A 12,012-nucleotide genomic window follows, 5' to 3' on the forward strand; every position below is an offset into this window, starting at 1 on the left:
CCAGCTCTGGTGAAGGATTTGTGTTCCCAAAATTCTTGGAGAGGGCAGCTTATCCTCAGCTTTACCTGTCTGAGGAGGGTGTGCATTAAGTAAGGATTATCACTCTTGCTATTTGCTATTCAAAACCTCTTGCATCTCTCAGGGCCTTCACATCCATCAACACGTTGGATCAAGCTGTATATTCTCATGGAATCTGTTGTGAATAGCACAACAGCTTTCAGCTATGTACGCTTTAGTGCTTTTATTGCATTTTATTTTGCAGCTATGGGCATGTTTTTCTGAGCCAAGCAGAGGACCAGATTGGCTCAAAATACAAGAAGGTGGTTTACAGGGAGTACACGAGTGGCAACTTCACACAGCGCAAAGTGAGGACAGAAGAGGAGGAGCACTTGGAAATCCTGGGCAAGTAGCTCTCATGTCTCACAGACCAAGCCTGTGGTCAGGGAGAGGATTGGTTTCCAAAAACTAAGATGTTTTCTAGCGTTTTAAAAATGGAAAATATGGAACAGTGACGCCTATTCCAGGTGTCAGTGATTTTACATGCTATTTACGTCATTGCTGAGTGTGGAGATCCTTTCCAAATTAAAGAATTAGTTCTTGAACATGAATAAGGAATATCCTAAGGAGTGCTATAATGGCAATTCCAGGATCCACCTTAGCGTCAGAGCTTGTAACATGGGGGAGACTCTTGTAAACAGATTAAGGCAGTATTAAGGAGATGGATTTGTGTTTGCAATTGGGCAAGACATAATTTTACCCATCAAAAAATAACCATCAGTTCAGGTTTTTTATGGGGTGAAGAGCAGGCGACAGCTGGTCATAAAATAGTCATAGAAGTTTAAAATATCATGAGTTGGAAGATCATCAACGTCCAACTCCTGGCCTTGCATGACTCACACCATGTGCCTGAGAGCATTGTCCAAGTGCTTCTTGAACTGTCAGGCTCAGTGCTGTGACCACTTCCCTGGGGAGCCTGTTCCAGTGCCCAACCACTCTCTGGGTGGAGAGCCTTTTCCTCATACTGAAAGGAAATACTAAGCCTCTCCTGATACAGTTTCATACTCTTCCCTCAGGATAACCTTCTTTAGGAATATGTTTACAATTTCCTTTTCTGAAGGACAATAAAATTTTGAAAGATTCAAATGCCATCCTCAGGAGTTTTCCTTAAAAACCAGGGGTCTAAAGACCTATCTTCAGAGAGAACAACTCTCTTCATTGACTGAAAAGGAATTATTTGTACATATGGAGCTTTTAATCATCTGAGATAAACCAATTTTGATGGCTTTCCTGGAAGAACAGAAAAGCCCAATGATTTTGACAGAGACCTTGGCTCTCCTCCCAGGCCAAGCTATTGGAAGTTTGTTGAATTCAGAAAAGCAGCATTAAAAGCTGGCATCTCCTGTTTGAATTCAGGGCCGTTGCTCCACGCCGAGGCCGGTGACTCCGTACTGATCGTATTTAAGAACAAAGCCAGCAGGCCTTACTCAATAAGTGCACATGGTGTAGAAGAGGTTGGTTGTGAAGAACAGCCTGAGACACCAATTACCCTCCCTGGTAAGGCTCAATTTCTTTCTTTTTTTTCCCTTTTCTTTTCTTTGAGCTACAAGGGCTGTATATAAAACCATTTTAGCACATCAGTGATAATCTGTCTTTCAAACTTGCCCATATCTATATGTTCTCCCAGGCATAATATGCTCAATGCTTATTCAGTTACACTTCTGAGTTTCTAGACATGTAGGTTCTTGTTCAAGTGAGCGTGTTTGGGCAGAGAATGAGCCTTCATTCCTATCAGGGGTAGAAACAGGAATGTTATATCACTAGACAACCTCCGAGAGAGAGAGAAGCAGGCCCATAATCACAGCAAGAGAAATGTGAGCCAGTGCTGCATTTGGCTCCAGACTAACACTCTAAAAATGTTTTAAAAGTTTGAAAATTCAGAGGTAAGAATTTTAGATAATATTAATTCTGGCTCTCTCAAGCTACAGAGAATTGGCATTTGCATTCAGAGTCATGCATAAAATGCCAAATGTAGCTGTCATGTGAATTAATAACATTTGAAAAGTGTACCAAATATGCCTCAGTTTCTAGTGAGGAAAGCAGTGGAAAATAGTTTTTCATATAGAAAATTTCCCGTTTAACTTTTTGAACTTCAATTTTTTTGTTGGGTTTATGTTCTAAGTAGGAAGTCAAACCCAGGCATTGCAGTCAATCCAAAATGTACTCACCTTTGCTTTCCAACACCCATGCAAATTTTTTTTTGCAGTATTTGTGAACTCCAGCGTGAAACTAAATGTAAAGAAATTTTGATTGTAATAAAGCTCTTTGCAAGCTGAAATTTCTTTCTTGTGAGCAGCTGTGTTGGTAAAGTACAAAAAACACAGAAACTCATGTCCAAATGTGAGCCAACATCTGCCTTGCTGGAGTTTGATGAATGTATACCTGAGGTTAATACATGGGGGAGGGGAAAGAAAAGGAACTGATTTATGTACAATTCCCCGGTTTAGTTATTTGCTCCATGATGTTGTTGATGCTGCCAGGCTGGTGTTTGAGATGTAACAATGGGAACACTACTGTCATGTCTCCTGCGTCCACATGGGAGCAGGCTTGGGATGAGTTAGATGAGGGAAGGTGTCTGTGTTTGAGAGTAAGCCAAGACCTTCTTCAGCAGGATCTAAGGACTGACTTTTCCTTAGGAGTTTGGAAAGAGCAGTTAACATAGAAATTAAATCCCTGAAAATAAGAAAAATTTCTGGGCACCTCAGACCCCACCAGCATCATCTAGAAATCCTCAATTCTTCCTAGGCCAGGCTGGACTGCTCATCCCAAACTTGCCAAAGACTGTCTAATTCTACTAAATCCTAAATCAGTCAGCAGACAGCTTTTCATCCTGACAAACTGCACTCCTGAGAGCATTGCCAGGTCCTAAAGAAACTGTGGGGGACATGGTAAATAGATGCAGAAAGCATATCCATAGCAACCTATGCTAGACCAGCTCTCATCTGCCACAGCTTTTTTCTCTCCCTGACCATTCTTCCAATTACCCAGAAGGAAAAAAGGGAGAAAACATCAATTTTCCTCATGTTTATCACTTTTTTCAGGGGTTATGCCTTATTTGAACTTTAAAGATTGGTCTTCAATGCCTTCTGAAGTGTGTCAGCTTTAAGTAGGGTGGAGATTTTTTCCATCTACAACCTCCAAACATCCTGAGCTGAGGAGGAAAAAGCAAGGAAGGGGTGGAGGACCATGACCAGCCTCCCTTCTCAGATCACACCCTCTAAAAGGAGGTGATGACATGTAGGTTAGATACAGGTGGATGAGAAACATTTCCCTGGCCTCCATGTCTCCATGACATGGACTTAATGTCTCCATGACATGATGCTTATCCTGTAAGAGTAAATGATATTGCAATACTTACATGAGACCCATCTCCTATTGTATGAGAGTTGAGAGTCACCACTTCAAACCCACTGCTGCATGATGAATGAACAGTGTAGTGGCTGAGTGACATAAAAACTAGGCTCAGTCACTTCCCAACCTTTTAATCTTGACAACTCTCCTTGCCCAGATGCCCACAGCTACCGGCAGCTGTTGGGTTGTAGCTGGACTAAAACCATGGTTCTGTGATTTCCTGGTTTTCACCTGACTCATAACATGTCCCATGCTGCTCTTGGCTGTTGTCACCCTGAAAGACTTTTGAGACAGAGATTGCTTGGTTCAACATTTCTCTACCACTTAAAAGGGCAAGGTGTTGACCACATCTTGGTCTCCTACCCTTTCCTGAAGTACCAGCAAGAAAACAAAGCTGGGAAACACAGCATAGGCAGTTCATCTGATGTTTGTGTTCAGTGCAGAGAAATTATCCTCACCCAAAGAGATAATTTTCTCATCCATTTGTTACGGGTTTTTTAAAATCAGAGGTCAGGGAATTTCTGCTCGGGGAGGATTTGGCAGAGATGATGACATTTGGGAAGGCATAGAGGTTCTCTGGTAATTGCTGTGGAGCAAGGTCTTATCTGGAAGATGAAAGAACCCCCCTGCTGCTCCCAGACAGCAAGCTGGTACGTATCCAGCTCTCCTATCTGGGCCCCCAGCTGACACACTTCTGTAGCACCCTCTGCAAAATCCCAGCGGCAACTGCCTCTTCTTTTTGCCCTCTCCAATTGGTCCAAGAAACATTTTCTGGCTCCCAATGCCTCATCTGACCTTAAGTATCAACAGCCAAGATCACTGAATTACTGCAGGTTTTGCCAAGGGGAAATAGGAAGAGTCCTGTCTGTAAACTTCCTTCTGTGGGATGCCACTTTTGTCAGATTCATTTGCAGATCTTTTCTGGAACAATCTGCCTTCATTTACACCACTGGAACCTCACTGACCTCCTGGAAGGCAGAATCATATCCCTATCCCATTGCTGCATGCTTCCCCAGGTAGTTTTGATGCAGACAGTTTTTTTGATGAGGAGGGTAGGAGGTCTGAGTTAGATACTATTCAAAGCCTCTAATACTTAGCTGCTCAAGGTGGAATTGTTCTCTCTCTGTTTCAGGGGAAATGAACACCTACAGGTGGAACATCCCGGAACGATCCGGTCCTGGCAAAACAGATCCAAATTGTATCACTTGGGTTTATTATTCAACAGCAAATTTTGTTAAGGTAACCAAGAAATGGCCATTAAAGCTTCCATTGCTTTGGCTAACATGTTGTGCCTTCTGTAATGTTTCTGAAAGGATCCTACTTATCACCTGGGAGATGACCACAGGCTACAGAAACCATTTACAGAGCTAGATGCTTTGAACTCTTTACTAACAGTTGCACATGCCTGGGTAATTTAAGCTGCAGAAATCCCAAGGCATACACCACAGTAATGTGATTTCCTCCTTAAAGAATAGTTGCAGGGATTTGGGACAAAGACAAAACATTACACAAAACCACGGAATCACAGAATGAGTAAGGTTGAAAGGATGGATGGATCCAACCACTGGATGTCGTTGCTTTGGTAAATTACCAGACAGACTCACAGAGAAAGAAGTTTTTAATCAGACTGATTTTTTCTCATCTGATAAGAAAACACAATTTAATCTTTGGTTAATCTGTATCTATTTCATAACTGGATGAACTGAAAATCTGTAATGCATATATTTATTTTATTTCAGGACACATACAGTGGTCTGATTGGGCCTCTTGTAGTTTGCAGAAAAGGAACTTTGGATGAAAGAGGTCTAAGGAAAGACATCGATCGTGAATTTACTCTTCTGTTTATGGTGTTCGATGAAAATGAATCCTGGTATTTGAAAGAAAATATTGAAACATACCTTCATAAGAATCCTGATGATTTTAATTCCACTGAGAACTTTGTAGAAGGCAACAGCATGCATGGTATGTAGGACTTGGCGGCAGCAGCAGCAGCCAAGAGGAAAGAGGTTTATTTTTCACAGCCCTTTTAGGAAGACATTGGACTCAGCCTGCAGTTACCCAGCCGTGTGACAACTTCATAAACTGCAGTGCTGAAAACAAAAAGATTTCACAAGGCCCAGCCAAGATATTTTTCTAACAAGATAGTTTACTCTTATACTTTTGGGAAGAGGCTGCCCTGCCAGGATTCCCTTGTCATTTGTGAGCAGTGTTCCTCCAAGGCATGTTTTTTAGGAGCATAGGGATGACATTTTAAAACTGTGACTGTATTTGCAGCCAGTCCAGGAGCCAGGCTGAATAGACTGGCTGGGGACACACACAGCGCTGGCAAAGCAAACTTTTCTTTCTACAGCTGATACCCATTTTAGGCAACAAATCCATTCCCTCTTTTTCCATGTAGTTTCTCAGCATAAATCCCGTTTGCTCAGGAGTTCAATCTCAACCAGTGAAAAACCAGTTTGATGCTCTGTAAGACAGAAAAGTATTTGTTGATGTATACTTACACAATTTGGAAACTGAAACAAAAGCATGACTGTCTCCCTGCAGTGGCAGTGGTCACTGGGGACAGCACTTGTCCTGACCACACATGCCTGTCCCCTCTCTGCCTGAGCACTCCTTCTACCCTGAAAGTGCAAAGGGTGCCTGAAGTAGAGGCTATAATCACCCATACCAATTATTAATTACTCCTATTTCCTATTAATTATTCCTATTATTAATCATTCTTATTTTGTCATTCTTCCAGCAATCAATGGGAAGATTTACAACAGTCTCTTGGGTCTAACGATGAATGAAGGTGATAGGACAAACTGGTACTTGATAGGAATGGGTGATGAAGTGGATATCCACACAGTTCACTTCCACGCACAGACCTTCATCTTCAAGGTTGGTAAAATAAATCAAAGTAAAACTTTCATAGTGTGATGGGAAATTTATGAGAAAAACAAGCAAACAAAAAAAATTTCCATATTTCCAGCCTGGTTTTGTCACTTAGGCACAGAGCCCTGGGCTGATGATGAGGTTGGTGGGAGTTTTGCACTTGAAGGAAATACAAAAGTAATGAGATAGTTGCAAAGTTTACATTACCCTAAGCGGGTTAAAATATATGATTACCCATAGGTGTGAGGGAAAATACAGGGAGGAAATTAGAGTTATGATGGGTTGGAGTATGGTTTTATGCTGTGACAGTTTGCCACTGGCAGGACTATCTGAAAAATATTTCAAAGAAACACCTTTGCTCAACCAAAACCTGGGGTCAACAGAAGGGGTCTGCTGCTGATGTATAATGGATTAAATGAGAGGTGTCCACAGACATCAGTTTCTCTGGATGATGCTCACTAGGAATGTACAAGAAGAATTTGATCTACCTTAAGGAGCTGGAAGTCTAACTGGAATATTTCAGTGTGCATGGGGGAGTATTTGAGGCACGACTCTCACCATTCTGGTTTTGCTTTGCCACAGACAGATAAGGACCACAGAGGAGATGTGTATGACCTTTTCCCTGGGACTTTCCAGACAGTTGAACTCGTAGCAGAAAACCCTGGAACGTGGCTTCTGCACTGTCACGTGGCCGATCACATCCATGCTGGCATGGAGACAACCTACACCATCAACAAATCAGGTGCAGTATCAGAAACATCCTAGGACTCAGAGGGGGTATTGCAGCAGAGTTGGATGGAAGGCAGGGATGAAAGGAAGAGAGCTCACCTGTGCACTGGTGGGAAGCACCTGCACTGCCATGGCCAGTTAGCAGTGATAAGAGACAGGACAAAGATTGCCATGTCACCATGCCTAGTGACATGGCAATCTTTGGTGCACTTTGCTGCAACTTGAAAGCAGTTGGTGCTTCACAAGTGCCCTTCTGAGACAGTGGCAGCCTAGGGACCATTTGTCATTTAAAGGTGGCACAGAAAACATCTGCAAAGCTGTTTTTCAGCCTTTTTGCCTCGCTGAGCAGGAGGGCCTACAGTCTGGCATGGTGCTGGTTCCTTCCTGTGAGCACTGATGACTTGCAGAGCTGTTTGGGCTCCTCCCTGCACAGGCAGACACCAGCTGGGATAAAAGGAGCTCCAGAAAATTGCTGTTCATCTTTTATCCCCAGCTGGGATAAAAGGAGCTCCAGAAAATGGTTGTTCATCTTGTCCAAGAAATAGGTGATCTCTTGACTAAGAAAAGTTGGCAAACTTTTTGAGTGGTGCTGGTCTCTTCCAACACATGTGAGTGAAGCCAAAAGTGTTTTGTGAGCCTCTCCACATCACATTACTTCAGTAAACATCTGGATCCAGCATCTAGGTCCTCACTGTGCTGGCTACACTCCTCTACAAGAGTTGAAACAGTGCCAGTAGGTACACCTCATACCTATAACCCTGTAGCAGCACCATGACAAATGTAGATGCCAAATGTAGCCAAAATACTCCTTCCTTGGATATGATGAATTTATTTGATTACACATATTCACGAGGGCTGAGAGATTTCAAACATACAAGCAAATGCAGAACTGAATCATGGAATGGTTTGGGTTGGAAGGGACCTTAAAGATCATCTTGTTCCAACCCCCCTGCCATGGACAGGGACACCTTCCACTAGACCAGGCTCTTCAAGGCCCCATCCAGCCTGACTTTGAACACTTCCAGGGATGGGGCATCTACACCTTCTCTGGGCAACCTGTGCCAGTGCCTCACCACCCTCATAAAAAATGTATATATCCCACCTAAATCTGCCCTCTTTCAGTTTAAAAGTTATTCCTTGTCCCATCACTACAGTAAGTAGTGGAGTAACAGAGATGACTACAGAGAAGGGGAATGTTGCCCATGGAGCTGCCCAGAGAAACAGTTGTGATGATGTAATCACAATTTCTGTTCAGATCAGCAAGGTAGAAATAATTAAATAAAGTCAACTCTAATTTTTCAAATGAGAAAAAAATATTTATTAAGGTTTCCAACTTAACTATGCCTTTTTTTCACCCTGAGAAGAGAGACAAGAGTGGGAAGTTCCTTCAGGAGGAGGACACACAACTGGAACATACAACAAAACTACTGCAACAAATGAAACCACTGCAAAGGGTAAGGATTTTTTAAAATGCCATTTAAAACTCTTCATGTGCAGATTTCTCATTAATGACTCTCTTTTAACAGATTATGACAACAAAGTGGGCAATTTTTTTGGCAAAACTTTGAGTCCTGGAGAAGCCAGCCTGATACTAGCAGCTTTTTTTTGCATTGGACTTGTCCTACTGTCAACAGCATTAATCTTCTTCTGCTTCATCACCCACCAAGGAAATAGAATCCACTACACAGCTCTGGATGATAAAAGTGCACTTCTGGCAGATTCCCTGTAAATCCCCACTTTTAATATCGTTCACAGGGACTCACTGGATTTCACAACATAGAGCCATAAAACCATTAAGTTTGGAGAACACCTCTAAGATCACTGAACCCAACCATTAACCTAATTCTGCCAGGCAACATGCTGCTAATAAAACTGGAGCAGGGCATATGCTGACAGTCCTACCCCATGGCCAGTGCTCACAAGAGTGAACACGGGCTGTAGGGCTCAGCTCCAAGAGCCAGGTACCACCCATCACCATTTCCACTCTTCTGGAGTTCAGATGAGCTCTGACCAAGATCCAGTCTGGCAGCTGAGCAGAGCAGCACACCTCTTGGCATCCAGTGGGTTTTCACAGGAGCAGGCAGAATGGCATCCATGTGCTCTGTGCAGAAACTTGGGGTTCACACTAGAAAATAAACACCACCAGGGACTGGCTTAAGTTGTCAGCCTCTGATAGAGCAGATGCAAATCTCCAAGCCCCTGCAGTTTCCCAAAGTCTGGCTCAATGAATTCACCACCATTCAAGTGATTGTCTCTTCCTTTTTTTTTTCCCTGTTAAATGAGGAAACTTTGCACTGGGGACAGATTTCTGAAGACCTACAATAAATTTTAGCACCTGATGGGTTCAGCAGTGCCCCTGCTGTTAGTTTTTAACAGCTTTTATTTATCTCTAAAAATCTAGCTCTGAACAACCTTCAAGAGATTAATTGACTTTGTAAATGCTGCTTGTTATGGTCCTGATTCTGTACCTCTTCTTTGCACTGAGCAACACCTCTCTTCCAACCTGTAATGAAGCCATCAGGAGGATGATCTTTGTGCTCTGCGAGGCAGACCGACAGAATCAGGACATGTTTAGTGATACTTGAATGTTTATAGCTAATTTTTGTTAGGTTGTGTTTATTCTTGCCTGCTCATGCCTGCTACAGCTCTAGCAGAGGAATTCTAGGACAAAAACCTTGGTAAAACTGTTTACACAAATTTGATTTTGAATGTAAATTCAAGTTGATGTTTTGGTTTTTTAAATTTTATTTTTTCCACTTCTGTACTTTAAAGTATATTCAAAGGTAGGAAATTTTACTGTGCAACACTCTTATTGTAGCTTAAATGTGTCCTGCATTGATGTCCAGTCAAACAATATATTGAAGGTTCTTGGATGTTTCTCAGTAATTTCTTTGCTTTCCTCAGTCATTTGAAAGCACACACATGAAGTAGAAATGCAGGACTAAGCCCTTATAGATTTTACATCATATCAAGAAACAACTCAAAAACTCCAATTTGAGCTGGAAAAACCAAATACTTTCATCTTCCTTTCCTGTAAACTTTAAAATTGGGGTCTCCTGTTCTGTGCAAAAATACTGTCTGTGCAGAACTTTAGCTCTCTGTGTACATATAAAATAAAAGCCTTTCACTCAAAATGCACTGTTATGAAAGGAAATTATTTGGTACTTCACTTCTGGGGTAGCTAATGCACTTGATGTTTTAGAAACAGAGTCCTAAGTATGTTTTGACTGTAGAAACTAGTTTGCCAAAGTGATTACATTGATAATAAAGAACCCCAGCTATTTGTATGAACCTCGTGGCCCAGTGCATTTCCTCTGTCCCACTGCTCAGTTGGCGCCCCAGGACATCACTGCTATAGGACACAGCCTGCCACAGGGATCATGAAACATGACAAAAAGTGTAAAGCAGCAAGTGAACCATTGCCTGCCTGGTGCAGGCAGCCCTGTGCCAGCTGTGCCCTGACACCTGTGCTGAAGGACAGCATCTGTGCTGGGCTGAAGCACTGGCAGGAACAGAGTTAAGCAACAAAATGAACAGATCAAGTCACCAAGGCAGGGATGTTCTCCATGGAGTGCTACAGGCCCTCAAGTATGAAAAATCTGGATTATAAACTGGGGGTAGCAGTTGGGAACAGACCCAAATCCAAAAGCTTGAAAGGTCACAAATACCAGGTCAAATCTTTAAAAACTGTCCAGAGGACTAAACCTGTCAGCCACACAACAGGAGCTGGTTGAAACTGTTCTAAAAACAAAACCAGGAAAGTGTCCAAAGGAACAGAAGAGAACATGGAAGAGTTTATGCTTTTTTTTTTTCCCACAAAAGAATTTGTGCCTTAGGAAGATTTTTGAAGGACTCATTGCATAGGTAAGAAATGTGGATGAATATAACCTGCTTGCATTTCCATAAGATCTTTGAGAAGGTCTTCTTGAAGCTTCTTAAGGAAATGAACTCAGCATGGGATGAGGAGTCCATGGAGGTTAAATAACTGGTTAAAAGACAGTGAAAGTCACTCACGGGGTGCTACATGACTTGCAGGACATGCTTGTCCTTGCTTTTCAGTATTTTATCTAAATGTTGTGAAAAAGAGTGGACAAGTTGAGTAACAATCTTAAGCACATGTAGCATGAAAAATCAGTGAAAAAAGGGCAAAATTTATTACTGATACATTTACAGTACTACATGTGGAAAAAAGCAGTCCTACCCTTATGTGTATCATACTGTCTAAGATCTCCAAAATGGGATCTTATTTGCGATACTTTAATGACAACATTAACTTCAGTGTTGTTCAGTGGGCAAAAAGGGAATTAAATATTAGGAATTAGTACAAATTAAGAATAGAGCAAAACAGAAAACCACTTAGTCCCATTACTAAGGGACTGGGGCACCTGCATCTTGTATACAGCATGAGTCAAACCTCCGGGCCTCATCCAGCAAAGCAGCACAAGACCAGCACAAAAAGAACAAGAAGACAATTTCCATATGAGGATTGATTTCCTTGGCTTATGGCTTGGAAAAAATATGAAGGGCAATTGAAAGCAGATGGGGTACCAGTTTTATAAAGGGGAATTTGAGTGGAGGAGGGAATATTTTGTCCTTTTTGTAGAAAGCAATGAGCTGGGGGAGTGTTACATGAAAGCACAGCAGAAGAAGTGGCTCTACATGGGGTGGACATGTGACTTCTTCTGTAACTCCTGGGCTGAGGATACTCCAAGCTCACAGAGGTCCAGAAACCAACAGGAAACATACAGAGGGGCAAACAAATTAAGGGTTATTAAAGGTGAAGGCACCCCAGTGACTCCCCCAAAAAACTGACCTGAAAAGCAGGGATCCAAAATTCTGAGTGGGGAAAATGCCACAGTACATGGTGCTAGGCAGGTGAGGGGCTTGGAGCATCTGTCAGACTGTGGTGGGGACATGAGTGCTGAGACAGCTGGGGCTCACCAGCCTGGAGAAAGTGCCTCAGGGGCTCTCCACAGTGTGTGCAAACAGCTGATGGAGGAG

The 12,012-nt window shown here is 42.4% G+C and overlaps 1 protein-coding gene across 3 annotated transcripts in view; it reads left to right on the plus strand.

Annotated features, from left to right (window-relative positions):
- The window catches only part of HEPHL1 (hephaestin like 1), a 34,241-nt gene extending 23,939 nt beyond the window's left edge, over positions 1 to 10,302 (plus strand). For 2 of the 3 annotated variants that reach the window (XM_018908423.3, XM_018908425.3), the window contains 8 exons: positions 263 to 402; positions 1,414 to 1,554; positions 4,541 to 4,647; positions 5,148 to 5,370; positions 6,149 to 6,288; positions 6,865 to 7,024; positions 8,373 to 8,465; positions 8,538 to 10,302. In XM_018908423.3, the coding sequence (XP_018763968.1) occupies positions 263 to 402; positions 1,414 to 1,554; positions 4,541 to 4,647; positions 5,148 to 5,370; positions 6,149 to 6,288; positions 6,865 to 7,024; positions 8,373 to 8,465; positions 8,538 to 8,740 (1,207 nt within the window). In that variant the 3' untranslated portion in view covers positions 8,741 to 10,302. The remainder of the gene's footprint in view (positions 1 to 262; positions 403 to 1,413; positions 1,555 to 4,540; positions 4,648 to 5,147; positions 5,371 to 6,148; positions 6,289 to 6,864; positions 7,025 to 8,372; positions 8,466 to 8,537) is intronic. The other variant, XM_018908424.3, reaches the window with a different exon arrangement.
- The last annotated feature ends 1,710 nt before the right edge of the window (positions 10,303 to 12,012 follow it).

The sequence above is a fragment of the Serinus canaria genome, chromosome 1, assembly GCF_022539315.1.
Source record: "Serinus canaria isolate serCan28SL12 chromosome 1, serCan2020, whole genome shotgun sequence".
NCBI lineage: Eukaryota > Metazoa > Chordata > Aves > Passeriformes > Fringillidae > Serinus > Serinus canaria.